The sequence below is a fragment of the Euwallacea similis genome, chromosome 1 (genome assembly GCF_039881205.1).
Source record: "Euwallacea similis isolate ESF13 chromosome 1, ESF131.1, whole genome shotgun sequence".
NCBI classification, from domain to species: Eukaryota; Metazoa; Arthropoda; class Insecta; order Coleoptera; family Curculionidae; genus Euwallacea; species Euwallacea similis.
Genome location: NC_089609.1, coordinates 9271831 through 9285838, shown reverse-complemented (window position 1 = coordinate 9285838; position 14008 = coordinate 9271831). Strand labels below are relative to the sequence as shown.

Sequence of the window (14008 nt, the reverse complement as noted above, 5' to 3'; positions counted from 1 at the left end):
ACATTTTTGGACTTAAAAGTGATGGTGCAACTTACAAGAATGGAAACAGTTCCCTCCGTGTTGATCGCTTAATAAGTTCCCCTGCTTGAACAACGACAATGACTATTACTGGACACCGATGAAAAATTAATGTTAAAATAATCTAAACATGAAAAAGGCAATTATAACTTTGCGCTGCACTGACATAGACAAACATCTTGGAAGCGATTGTAACTAATATTGTGTCTGAAGAGTTTTAAGAGAAATGGAAAAACTGTACGAGTCCTGGTGATACCTCTATTTTGTACTCCTGATTCATGATAACCGAGAAATTCATTATCATGATCAAAGCAATTGTTATTGACCCATTAGTCCGCACTATATTAATTAACAATGAAATCGTTATTATAACTGGATTCCTCACGAAATCTATTTTATAATCTTTGAAATAAATTTTATGTTAATATCACTTTCAGGAGACCTGAATCAGGAGCCAAATTACATAGTTCTGGAGGTATTAGAAAAAAAAGACCAACTGGTTATCCAAATGAACAACATTTGGTACTGTCCATGAAATAACGTGTCCGGCATGTTTGGTTGCTACTAAAACTGACCTGTTTTCTGAGAGATCAGGAAACCATGCATGGACAGTATATGAGGTGTCGCTCTACAATAACCTTTGCAATAAAAATATCTGATCATCGAAAAACACTTACAAGATTTGTTTTTGAATGTATTAAAATATACCCCGTGAGTTCATTTAGTTGAACTGCGAGTGGTAACTCAAATTGGTCAATCTCATTAATCACCACAATATGAAAGACAACAGTTGATAAGTGGACACTGACGACGCGGTTGTTACGAAGAGGGCGGACAAAGAACGTTGATTGTTCTAAAAATATTTTGTTGTTATTTACTATCAATCAGCCTGCAAATTTTGTAAATAGTTAAATATTTACTTACCATAATATAGTGTGTCATCTGTTTCTTGTCTTATAATGATCATATTTAGCAGTTCTTTAAAAAAATTTGGCATGGTCAGATGTGGGTTTAAAATCTAGCATGGTTATATTCGACAAACGGTTACGTTTGATAAATGTAACGTAAAAAATACGTCGAATTCAATTCTTCATAAAATCAGTTTAGTATTATTTACTATTTGCTTTATAGCTATGTTACCTAATATTGGATATGATTCGAAGTCTTTTACCCACTTTTAAAACGTTTGAGGCTCTTTTTAACACGTTGCTGCAATCGATTCGAAACTGTTTACTTTAAAAGAAATTAAACACAGGCCTCCAATAGGTGCCGCCTACCGCTCAACTATTAAAGCTGCAAAAGCCATTAATTACCAGCCGTTAATTCTTAGTGTTGTGGCGTTTTTTAAGAGAGGGAAAATCAAACAATATTTTATTTTATATAGGATGTGTCTTTATTAGTTAAGAAACATAAGAAAGTATATAAAGAACATCAATAATTTAATACCTGGCCATATTTCTTTTACAAAATTAAGCAATAAAGTGTATAATTTTATGTAAGCTATTAGAGTAATAATCAGAAGTGCGTATTCATAAGTTCAACGAAATATATAATTTTCTTTATTAATGCACGAATACACCACCGAGAATAAGGTTATTTAAGGTTTACAGTGATTCAAGTATCTAGGATATAAACACACCTCTCTAATGTGGTACCTGTTCAACAACCAACAAACGAACCTCTCCAAGCCAAGGCCGTAGCCCCCATGAGGGCAAGTACCGTACTTACGCTGATCGGTATACCAGAAATATGGAGTGGGGTCGATTCCTTCCCGCTTGTAACTACGAAAAATATTTTTTATAACATATTTACCATTAAAAATAAACTTACCCTTCAAGTAACTCCGTCAAATCCCAAATCCTCATGGAGCCACCGACAATCTCTCCAACATTGGGCAAAAGAACGTCCACGCTCTCAGTCAATCGCGCATCTTCCGGACATTTACTCATATAAAACGACTTTATGTTAGCGGGAAATCTACACAGCATGATGGGTTTGTTGATCTGGTCCGTCATCTTACGTTCGGGCATCTCTGGAATGTCCTAAAGAAATGCCAATAATAAGTTTCGTTTCGGGCAAATTAGCAGCAATGCAATACCTCTCCAAATTCATAGAAAGTTCCGTCTTCCTTGGTAATGTTGTTTTTTTTCAGGTATTCAATGGCTTCGGAATAGTTCATTCTCATGAAGGGCCTCGTAGGAACTTGGAAGTCGGGGTTGAGCTCTCGCACGATGTGCCCATAGGGAGATTTCAGCACCCTTTCTACGACATCGCAAATGAGGTCTTCAAGACGGTTTAGTAAGTCCTCGAAGTTGATGAAGGGGCACTCAGCTTCTACGTGAGTATACCTGAGATAGGAACACAATAAAGTGAATTTAATAGTTTTATTGAGTACTCCCTAGATAGCGCTGATATAAAGTTAAGTTATTCGCTAAGCTGAAATTGCGAGCGCAATCTATTGGAATGCGTATCTAACTAATTTTTATTAAAGATGGTTTTGAAACTTCTTGGATTGTTTTCAAAGCTTTTGGTACAGTTTGGTGGTAAATATATTAAAAATTTAATGAAAATCCTAAGAAATCCGATCCTCCATCATAGGAACATAGCAGATATAAATACTACTATATACTATATAAATAAATTAAAAAAGTGCTCAACTTCACGAAAAATCGTTTTTTATTCCAAGTGATTTCCTGCTAAATTTTGTACGAAAACTTATCAAAGTTCGCAAGCGAAATATCCGCAAACCACTACAAAAACACCAGTTGCCATATTCTTACAAATAACTTACTCTGCCAAATGCCGTCTTGTTCTGCTCTGCTCCGCTCTAAAACTCTCAGCAATACAATATACATCCCCCATGGAAGGTAAACAAGTTTCCAAGTAAAGCTGAGAGCTTTGTGTGAGGTAAGCTTCTTCACTACAAAAACCAACAATTTCACTAACCTCAAAATTACGAAACATTTTTTAATTACCCGAAATAGTCTAATTTAAACAATGTGGAACCTCCTTCAACTTGAGTTTGAACAATGGAGGGTGGAGTTACTTCACAATAGCCTCGATCCAAGTAGTGTTCCCTTTAATTCTGGGTATATTATGGTTTTAATAACACGTTAATTAATATACCTGAACGCCTGAAGAAGCACCGATCGCATTCTTAAAACCTTGGAGGTATTTTCACCTCTAATCATAATATGTCGGTTTTCCGCTTGGACATCAGGCAAAGCCTCCTCATTGAGAATCGCGTCTGCACCACCAGGCGGAGCTAGACCAATCAATTCCCAGAAATCCACATGCAATTCATGTCCTCCAGGGGCCTAAAAATTATTGAAATGCTGCAATTTTTGTGGATACCTGTTAAAAGTTAATTACAGTTTTTCCCTCCGGAACTGCCTTGAGGGTGCCATAAAGCAAAACTGTGGATTCAGTTTGCAATATAAGCGCATTGTATGTGTTACACAACTCGTTACTTAAGATCGTTTGCAGGAAACCAGTTCCATCTCGCAAGGTTATAAACATAAGGTTTTTGCCCTGTTTGCGCATTCTATGGACCCATCCATAAATTTTGACGCGCTTTTCTCTGTATTTTTCTCCTAGATATAAAAGTGTTTGAATTAATAACTGTGGCTATATATATAATATACAACATTTCCTACCGTTTGAGATTTTAATTTTCTGCGCTGCAGGCAAAGATTTGTCCTCTTGTATTACAACCTTCTTGGCTTCTTCCAAGTTCTTGGCTCTCCTCTCAACGTCTTCCTGCTCCTGTTTGTTTTTATCGGCCTGTTTATACTGGTCCCGAACCTTAACAAATCATATATACAGAAAACTTCCAATTAGGTATATTAATTAAATTCCTACCCATATCTTTTGAATTTTTTTTAATTGTGATTTTGCTGCTACTTCGTATTTAACCCCTTCTTCTTTGCCATCTACATAAATGGTAGGAAAAGGTTCTTGGCCGGCAGCTTTCATAGCTTGCAAAATGGTTTTAAATGGTGAGGACTCACTGCCATCGCCGTTAGCATCATTTCCAAGTTTCTCAGAAGTATAAATGGCTGTGAGATTTTGATTGATTAGTGTAACAAATAATGAAAATATTTAGTAGATGTAACAGATTTGCAACTGAAAAAATGGCGTTAAATTTTTTTTTTCAGAAGGCCCTAAAACTATCAAAAATTCTTTAAATTTTCAAAAATTGGCAAATACGTTTCACGGAACAGAAATTCTCATAGTTACACAATTGTTGATTCTTTGAACTTAACCGTATTTATAAAGGAACGTCTACAAAGTGAAATGTACATTAATTATCAAAGGAGCAATTAAACTACTTTGGTTTCCTCGCTTTCTTAATTAACATTTAAGTCACATCTAATAGATAACAGTTTACATTGCAGTTTTAATTACAATTAGATAATTCAATTTCATACCTTTTTCAGCGTCTCCTGGCATTTTATTTGCTGGTCATACAATATGAGTAAGATCACAAATACCTGTAGAAAAATAAGGAAAATTGGTATATTTGTATTAGAACCTCTGTAGTGCCTAGAAATCTTTACTTATTTTTTTAACTAATTTGTCGAAAAAACCTAAAACCCTGCCTTTCCATTGTAACATTCAAATGCAGTGCTATTAATTAATCTTTAAACTGAAATTGAACATGCAGGAAAACTTTATCACTGACTTTACAATAACACTTAACTGGACCCTTTAAGATGGGTTATAGTTTTATAAACATCATTCAACACCAATCCAATATAGCCCCTGACTCATTATATGCAAACAAAGGAAGATAATTTAAAATCAAAATACACATTTCTTATTAAGTCATAAATTTATGTCATGTACAGCTCGACAAGAACCTGGAATTAATGGTATTAAGCCACTTTAAATGACTAAACAGCATATTATCCAGTAAGTTCAGTAAGACAAATATCATTTTTGTCCTATCTTGGCTAGATATAGGAATTTCCTTAAACAATTTCCAATTTGACCCACCCTGTATAGGTCAGAATTGGCCTTTTGTTACCCTAACAGGTTTAGATTTAAATATAAGACAATTCTTTTCAACTGCCAGCCATTTTAAAACCAAGAGACACTACTTTTATATTCATATCTTAACTTAGTTTTTACATATCTAAAATAGTGATCATTACTAGGGGAATCATCAATGGTAAAACTTTACCACTTCCCCCCATGTGTATATATGTACATATGCAAATCTTGTATATCTCTGCTTCTTAAATGAAGATGTATATATTAAACTCTTAGGAGCATTTGCCAATGGCCAGGTTTGAATAATTTAAAGCTGACATGAGTAGACAACATACTTGGAATGAGGAATACTTAAGACAATACTGTCCTTCGGTGCTGTTCAGTTACAATTGCAAACAAAAAGAATATCCGACGTTTTCTCAGGGTTTCTTATAAATATTTGTTTAAAAATTACCGGCATATGTTAAATTTAGGTAGGTATTTTACCCAACCAAATTTCTGATGCAATAACATGCTGCATATTGCGCTAGACTTTACAACTGTTGATTGGCCTAAGTAAATAGGCGGTAAATGTTCTGATAACAGAGACTTACCTGTTTTCGCAAAGCTTCAAATTCTAACTTAATTAATAATTAAACTTGGGATTCAATAAGGAATCAACTGGGAAACTTAAATCAAATTCACAATTTTTTTATTTGTCAGAACTGTGAGGTTAATTCGTTGACTAACTTTACGTTACATGTGAAGTTAACAACTAAATGCGATAGAATATGTATACATTGCATGAAAATTAATCTACCAATATATGTGAAAATTAATCTACCAACGAGTATACAATAAAAGTAGAAAGCGATAGCCCCAGAAAAATTCATACACAAAAGAATTTTTACACAGCTTTAGTATGACAAAAAAACAAAAAAAACGGATAGTGTAACAATTATAAAATAAATAAATCTAGAAATTAATGATACAGAAATAATATATTGAATAAATTTTACATAAATTCTTTGAAATTAAATTAAATATCATTAAAAATATCTAGCCACCCTACTAGCAACATTGCCACATAATCCAACAAATGAAAGATGTTTGCTGTCAATTACTATTTGTCATTAGCAAGTTTCATATGTCAATACAAATTCTTTTTCTTTTTTCCATCTAGCACGTTGCGGGAGACGTGTAAAAATGAGGTAAGTTTCCTTTATTCATACAATTTTCCCCAATTGCAATGCAATTAAGGGCGCCCCTTGATCAACTTCACTTCTTCTACATATTTTCTACCCTTAAAACTGCAAATTAAACCCCAAAACCATTGTTCTATGTTTACTAATCGATATGTCAAACATCCATTGCACCACATTGCCCCTTTTTTACACTTTATTGGGTCTATTTATTATTGTTATTATTAATGCCTTCACTTACATTGAAAATAATACTTTTGCAGTTCTTTAAAACTTCAGAAGAGGCTGGCAGCCTCGGTTATGCGATGCGGCAAAAAGAAAGTATGGTTAGATCCCAATGAAATCAACGAGATTGCCAATACCAACTCAAGTATGTACCAATCCCTCTTTAAGGCAGTTTTGCCATTAACATTGTAATATTGTACAGGACAAAACATCCGTAAGTTGATTAAGGATGGTTTGATCATCAAGAAACCAGTGGCAGTCCACTCTAGGGCCCGAGTGCGTAAAAACACAGAGGCTCGCAGGAAGGGAAGGCACTGTGGTTTTGGTAAAAGGAAGGGTACTGCCAATGCTCGTATGCCTCAAAAAGTTTGTTGAGCTTGTCAGTTTTGTCATTGCAAAAATTATTAAAAACAAAATTTTTAGGAACTGTGGATTCAAAGAATGAGAGTACTGAGAAGACTCTTAAAAAAATACAGAGAGGCTAAGAAAATTGACAGGCACCTGTATCACTCCCTGTACATGAAGGCCAAGGGTAATGTCTTCAAAAACAAGAGGGTGTTAATGGAATACATTCACAAGAAAAAGGCAGAGAAGGCTCGCGCTAAGATGCTGGCTGATCAAGCTAATGCCAGGAGGCAAAAGGTCTGCATTTTAAAGTTTTTTTTATAATTTCAGTTTTTTATTATTGGTTTTCTATAGGTCAAACAAGCAAGAGAGAGAAGGGAGGAGAGGATTGCCACCAAGAAACAGGAAGTCCTGCAGAATTTCCAGAAAGAGGATGAAGCTGCAGCGGCTAAAAAATAGCGTCATTAATTATATTGCTTAATAATGCTATAGCATTATAGCATAATAATGCAATTTAAGCAATATAGCATATATGTTATATTGCTTAAATTGCATTAATAATGCTAGTAGTTAGAGCCGCTAAAAAATATTTTTTAGCGGCTCTACCTACTCAACCTATATTTATATAAATTTAGGTTTGTGTTATTAAGAAAATATTTGTATCTGTGTTGGGTTTTATTTTCTCCTTTGTAATATAATAGAGAATGCGCCATTCCTCAACTATATGGTGGTGTTAGTGAAATGCCCCTTAACATTTCATCCATACTTGAAAAATCACTATAGTACATTTTACCGGAAATTTAAGAGTTCATAACAGGAACGCAAAAATGCGAGGTGATATATTTAGCTATTGACAATCCTTGATTTTGTACCAAATATTTTCCAAATCGAAGCAACTTGATTTTTTCTTGCAAAAAAGTTGAAGTCCAATTCCAGTTTTGACCAGACATTAATACTGTATCCTACACCTACTGCGGAACCAAATTTTGTAGAAGTTGGATCGCCGAATTTTTCGCTTAATTTTTAGTATTGTCGCCATCTAAGAAGCGATTCTCGCACTAGAAGGTCTTAGTGGAAGAAAACTAAAAAATGTATCCTAAGTTCTACCAACTTTTATAAATGCTTAACAGATGGCGCTATAACGAAAAATTCATTTTTTTGAATTAACTCATAATAAAATTTGTTTTTTAATTTCTGGGGCACCTACTCTAATTATTAGATATATATAAGAATATAAAGTAGCAATCGTTATATACATATTATAATAATTTATTTTTAATAAGTTGAAACTTTTTGAGGACTGGTCACACTCTCAACTTCATATTCAATTTCTACCCTTGGCTTCCCTCCCTTTTTGAGCGACGATGGTTTCATGGGTGATTTTTCTTTCTTTGATTGAGATGAAGACGTAGATGGTTTCAACATAATGTCCTAACAAACAATATATGGTAATCATAATTTTGAAAATGTTGCTTTTCTGAAAGAGTACCTCAATATCTGATCCATCTGATTCAAAGCTGCTATCAAGGTCAATTTCTTCTGGATATCCACTGTTACTCTCCTAAAAAAAAAACTATTTATCTCATGTCATAAAACAAAATGAACAATGTTACCAAATCACTGTCTTCCTCAGAGTCTGCAGCCACATACTCCAGCCGGTCATCTTCCATTTCCATCTCCTTTTCCTCTTCAATTTCTTCATTTTCAACCTCATTTTCTTCTTCCGCTTCTTCAAATGCTGTTTTAGGTATATTGTGTAAATCTTGATACTAAAAACACAAAAAATACATGATAGTCAACTACTTTAAACATCCTCTAGTAATTTTTAACTCACCACTCCTTTTTTTAATCTATCTAACAAAGTTTTCTCAACGCCCTTTTCAATTCTTGCAGCTATAAGAGCCTTTTCTTCTCTTCGCTTTTCCCTTCTTTCCACCTTGCGTTGTAATGGAACTAGAAGCTTCTGCCGACGAAGTTTCAACTTCCTCATACGTATCAAATACTGGGTAATTTTAACAAATCTTTGTTTACACTTAGATTTAATAAACCCTGGCCAATATAGGAGATTTTCGTTAATTTGGTGTATGGCCTTTTCAAAATTCCTAGACAATTTTACTTTCTCCCATAACTTTCTTGGAAAAGCTGACCTAAAGTGCTCTTAATTAACATAACATTACCTTTAAAGAATTTTATTCTACTATTAAGCACCTTTCCGCCGTTTTCATAAACAAATAAATAATGCCCTTTTCCTCCCTTACGGTGGCATATTGGCTGTTGGCTAATGGGCATGACGAGCGATTACACAAACCAGTTAAATTATATTCATTCCGGCAAAGCTTTTGGGTCTTTGTACTGCAAATCAAAGGGGCATTAAGGTCACTTAATGGAAGTTCCTAGGAACTAAGTAGTAGTTGGATACATACTTTATTTTGTAGGAACAAAATGCCTTGTTGATAATACTCCAAACTACCTGTAAATAAGAAGTTTTAGTGCTTGTTAACTAAATTGATATTTTGGAAAGGACTAATGAGAATGCTACTTACGTCGTCGTGTTGCATTTTTAAACGTTGGCTTTGTTAATTTGATGAGAGAAGTAATTTTTTAAAATTCAGAAACATTTATAACTTAACCTTATAAATTTGAAATTATCACGTGTTAAGCTTAGGACAGTTGACACATTCTACTTATTATATAAACTAAGAATATAGAAATATGGCAATAATGCTATCAGTGAGTTCATAACTGTACTCCTTAGATTTATGTACTATACCATTTCTACCAATCAAATTTTATTTGTCAAAATTTCTACACCACTGGTGCTAATCTCTAACGCCGATCTTGCACTTTTTTCACACGATTAACCGTTTCTTAGTTTTCTCTTTAATTAAAAATGTTAAATTATTAATGCATTTGTTTATTAATTCGAAAACGGTTGCTTCCATTAGATAACTAAAAACTCTACTTTTTATGAAAAAACGGCATCTCAATTCTAATAGGAACTGTCTAGAAAATACGAATGCATCAGTGTGAATTCGAGTATTGCGGTTGAGTAAGAGTAATTGGCGTAGTCAATGTTTAGGCAGGGCAGGACTTGGAAAAATCTCCTAACCTAAAACGCTTAAAACTCCTAAAAACGTGCGAGTTTATTAACATCAAGATAATTGCCCTAATTAATTATCATCTAATTATGGCTATTTCACCTTTCTCTTTAAATGGGGTAAGTATTGCCTGTGCTTTGAACTGCTATAATCTTCCAATTCTCTAATTTATTATACTGATTTATCGTGAACTATTAAAAGGCTAAAAATAACATCGATATCAAGTGTAATGAACAAATTAAATATATAAAGAAATGTCCTACAATGTACACTGGCCTGGAGATCACAAATTAAAGTAATAATACGAAATGTGAAGGTTTGAAGGTCAGATAAGATTACAATAAACACTAGAGAGCCATAAATTCGATTAAAACACGTAGTATTAGAAGATAATTGGCGGAGTGTATGTTAATTTGCAAATTACGGTGTACATAAAGTTGAAAACATGACCAAGGAGGACCCAAAGAACAGCCAGGTATGAAATTAAAAACTGTTTGTAAAGGACTAGGTCAAGTTAACAGTATTTCTGCAACGGAATTTGAGTTTGGTTATAGTCAAATATTGTAATATTCCTTTATAATATAATAATAATAATAATAATAATAATAATAACAATAATATTATTTTTTGCCAACTATATCAAGCAGAGTCAAGGCAAAGAGACATTTTTACATTACTGACAAGTGGGTCCCTAAAATATAATATTGTATGTTGTTAGATAACTGATGCAGTAAACTAAATGAGACGGTACTCATACACCCAATCCAAAACAGTGTACACTCAAAGATTACATTTATTGGAATTTAAAACTTTGTGCAGAGAACTATGACAAAACTGTTTGACCTCAGTGTGTTGTATGAAAGCATATATAATTTAACATGAGTAAAATTTGCATTCCATCTGCAAAGCATTAATTTCTTTCAAAAAGGCCTAGTTCAACAAGTCATGTTATTTGGCACAAAAATCATTGTAGAATGAATATTGGCAGCCTTCAGTTAATTTGTGAAACAAGGAAACTATTTTTGCTATGTGTATGTACAAACTGATAATTTAGCAAATGTAGTCATCTGACCAAAAGTATCTTTCAAGAATATCACATACATTACTCTTGAAAATACTGGATGAATTTGTAGAGAAAATCCCCTTAGTGCACTGGCTTAACTTGCATGATAGATATAATGCTTTTCCTAAACTAAACACCTAATTATCTATATAATCTCACATTGTGAGAATTTATTCAGTTGCTCAACTAAATACATTAATTTGTTTTTTATATGCTGTAACTAGGCTAATAATATTTAGTCAAAGATTTTTCTTGTTTTACAAATTTACATAAGATCCTTAATTCAAGTTACTCATAAAGTTTTAAATGTGAACCTAGACGGAGGCTCTTCTTATTGGAGTAAAGACCAGTTTTTCTCAAGTGTATTTCAACTGAAGATATACAGAGGAGAAATTGTTCACTTTCTCTTTCACATTCACTTTGGTCGTTTTTAGCCGTTTCAATCTTATTTTGACAAAATGGTTCGATTTGAGTAAATTTCGTGACGAAATGATTGCATTCAACCGGTTTCGTTCTTTTCTGTCCGTTTAGGTCATATTAGCACGTTTTATTCAAATTTGAGTTATTTGAAACCCAAATTGATAAATTTGGCCGAAATTATACAATATTTGCTAGTAATTATTCTCTTTAATCCCTTTTTTGTGCCTCGGATATGAAGATATAACTGAGTTTTAGTTTCTCTGTGAGAACAGAGTTTTGCACTGTTAAAATATGTATCATTCAGAACAGATTAGATTTCTTGTATGGGAATACACAAGAAATAACTAATTTAATACAAGATGATGAGACTTTCTCTAATGGAGCAATAAAGAGGGTATAATAAGTTAAAGCAATAATTAACGTTTCTTTTTAGGTGCTGCCCCTTGCCTTGGGAGTAGGCATCGTTCTCACATCATTTGTCATTTATAAATTGTATTTCTCAAATCAGTCCTCAAAAGGTAAACTAAAAGAATTTAAAAAAAAAACACTTTTAACAATAATTTTTTATAGGAAAAAGCAGTAGTAAGCCTAGAAAAGTATTACTTGAAGATCCTGAAATTAAATACTCAATACCCCTCATAGAGAAAACCATTATTAACCATGACACCAGGAATTTCAGATTTGGCTTGCCTTCCAAGGATCATGTTCTTGGTAGAACCCAAAAACTCTCAAGTATTATTGCAATCCCATAAGCAAAATTTCAGGTTTGCCCGTTGGTCAACACATTCACTTATATGCTAAAGTCAACAATGAGTTGGTAATTCGGTCTTATACACCAGTATCATCTGACGACGACCACGGCTATGTGGATATAGTTATAAAGGTAAACCTCTTTAATGATAAAAATCAATAATTGAGAAATTTGACTGTATAAAGGTCTATTTCAAAAACGTCCACCCAAAATTCCCCAATGGGGGATTGATGACACAACACTTGGAATCTTTGAAAATTGGAGACACTATTGATGTCAGAGGACCTTCAGGCAGGCTTCAGTACATCAGTCCTGGAACTTTCTCTATTAAAAAGGGGCGAAAAGATCCCCCTGTTACTGTGAAAGCAAAGAAAGTTAATCTCATTGCTGGTGGAGTGGGTGAGAGTTGCCATTAAGTCAAACCAACAATATGTTTTTTACTACCTAAGTGATATTAAAGGAATTACTCCCATTCTTCAATTGATAAGACACATTGCCAAGGACTCAAATGATGAAACCCAAATCTCAACTCTATATGCTAACCAAACTGAGGATGACATTTTGCTTAGGACGGAACTGGAAGAAGTTTGCAATAAATTTCCTGATCAATTTAAATTGTGGTATACTTTGGATAGACCAGATGCTGGTATAATCTTCCCTCTCTTACTGAGTTCATGGATGATTTTGTTATGTTTTAGGCTGGAAATACAGCAGTGGTTTCATCAATGAAGAGATGCTTCGCGATCATTTATTCCCGGCTGCTAATGACACCATTACTTTAATGTGCGGTCCTCCCCCAATGATTAATTTCGCCTGCACCCCCAATTTGGAGAAGCTGGGGCATAGCAAAGATCTTTTATTTGCTTATTAAACTGCGGTTTTTGATAAATTATTAGAATGGTCACGACGATTAACCACCAATAGCACATAAATTTGCATCTTTAACGAATATTTTTTACATTTTCTTGAATTACTGTTGAGTTTGACATGTAGTAAATAAGTGTAATAAGGAAATATACCTATAATAAGTTAATAAATAATAATAATAACGTATGTAAAAATATGAGAAAAAATAAAATTTTCGTTTTACCGATAGTTCGGGTGTGATATTACATTTAATTATAATTTAGTTAGGAGACCGCGTTTAATGTTCCATTTATTAGCATCTATATGACGTATTTAAAATGGCTGAAGGTGCTAAACAAAATATGAAACCTTATGTGGAAATAAAAAACTCGATGTTTGTAATGGTCGCCATTTCTTCTAATGTTAAGAAGTTGTTTCTCTCTAAATATTGCAAGAATTTTAATGGGAAAACTAGCTCAGAGTAAATGACTGAGTATGGATACGGACTATTATCACTTACACGTTGCAATATCGACTACAGATCTGTCGAGTTATATCATAGAGACTATGGATGGAATTTCATAAGCTTCCCAACTTCAGTTGCAAGACAATCACCCAGGATGTGAGGTAGTAGATACTATAGTATTGCGAATACATTGTTATGTGAGAAATTAACATTTAATATTAGGTACTGGATTTAAGTAGGTGCGCATTTATTTAATATGCAAAACCTTGATTTTTTTCATCAAACTGATTTATTAACACTAACGCACAGAAACACATACTAGGAGCAAATAAAAAAAATTAATGTATCTTACCACAGAGATAAAACATGGCCCTCTCAATGATAAAAATTGCTTTTGATTTTTAAGCTTGAGTACCTAACTGAAATCCGATTTTAAAGAGGAATTTTGCTCTGAATCTGAGGCAAAACAATTGGACTCAAAAGGTTAAAACTTCATATTCACGATACGATTCTGACAAGTTAGTTAAAAAATATACAACAAAATGGCGTTCAATTTCTAAGTCCGCGACGTTGCCATATTTACCTTATTGAAACTTAAAA

The 14008-nt window shown here is 33.5% G+C and overlaps 4 protein-coding genes across 5 annotated transcripts; 2 read left to right on the top strand and 2 right to left on the bottom strand.

Annotated features, from left to right (window-relative positions):
* Positions 1-1500: 1500 nt before the first annotated feature.
* AsnRS (asparagine--tRNA ligase) lies at positions 1501-5744 on the bottom strand. Its single transcript, XM_066398198.1, has 11 exons — positions 5607-5744; positions 4449-4511; positions 3880-4076; positions 3675-3822; positions 3391-3611; positions 3145-3335; positions 2994-3095; positions 2810-2938; positions 2117-2366; positions 1849-2060; positions 1501-1799 (listed from the first exon to the last, which is right to left on the bottom strand). Exons 2-11 carry the CDS (start codon positions 4468-4470, stop codon positions 1616-1618), a joined length of 1656 nt encoding a protein of 551 aa, XP_066254295.1. The 5' UTR covers positions 4471-4511; positions 5607-5744; the 3' UTR covers positions 1501-1615.
* Positions 5745-6181: 437 nt separating this feature from the next.
* RpL19 (ribosomal protein L19) lies at positions 6182-7485 on the top strand. Its single transcript, XM_066398228.1, has 5 exons — positions 6182-6203; positions 6458-6564; positions 6622-6785; positions 6843-7061; positions 7119-7485. Exons 1-5 carry the CDS (start codon positions 6199-6201, stop codon positions 7221-7223), a joined length of 600 nt encoding a protein of 199 aa, XP_066254325.1. The 5' UTR covers positions 6182-6198; the 3' UTR covers positions 7224-7485.
* A 525-nt stretch (positions 7486-8010) lies between these two features.
* Positions 8011-9462, bottom strand: Rbm13 (RNA-binding motif protein 13). The gene is made up of 7 exons (XM_066398217.1): positions 9308-9462; positions 9188-9234; positions 8973-9116; positions 8599-8911; positions 8378-8533; positions 8254-8325; positions 8011-8195 (listed from the first exon to the last, which is right to left on the bottom strand). Exons 1-7 carry the CDS (start codon positions 9320-9322, stop codon positions 8040-8042), a joined length of 903 nt encoding a protein of 300 aa, XP_066254314.1. The 5' UTR covers positions 9323-9462; the 3' UTR covers positions 8011-8039.
* Positions 9463-9936: 474 nt separating this feature from the next.
* Positions 9937-13191, top strand: LOC136414284 (NADH-cytochrome b5 reductase 2). 2 transcript variants are annotated; one of them, XM_066398213.1, is made up of 7 exons: positions 9937-9981; positions 11779-11863; positions 11916-12056; positions 12110-12228; positions 12282-12495; positions 12557-12742; positions 12795-13191. In XM_066398213.1, exons 1-7 carry the CDS (start codon positions 9952-9954, stop codon positions 12965-12967), a joined length of 948 nt encoding a protein of 315 aa, XP_066254310.1. In that variant the 5' UTR covers positions 9937-9951; the 3' UTR covers positions 12968-13191. The 2 variants fall into 2 exon arrangements, with proteins under 2 accessions (XP_066254310.1, XP_066254305.1); XM_066398208.1 differs by lacking the exon at positions 9937-9981 and adding an exon at positions 10214-10337.
* Positions 13192-14008: the final 817 nt, after the last annotated feature.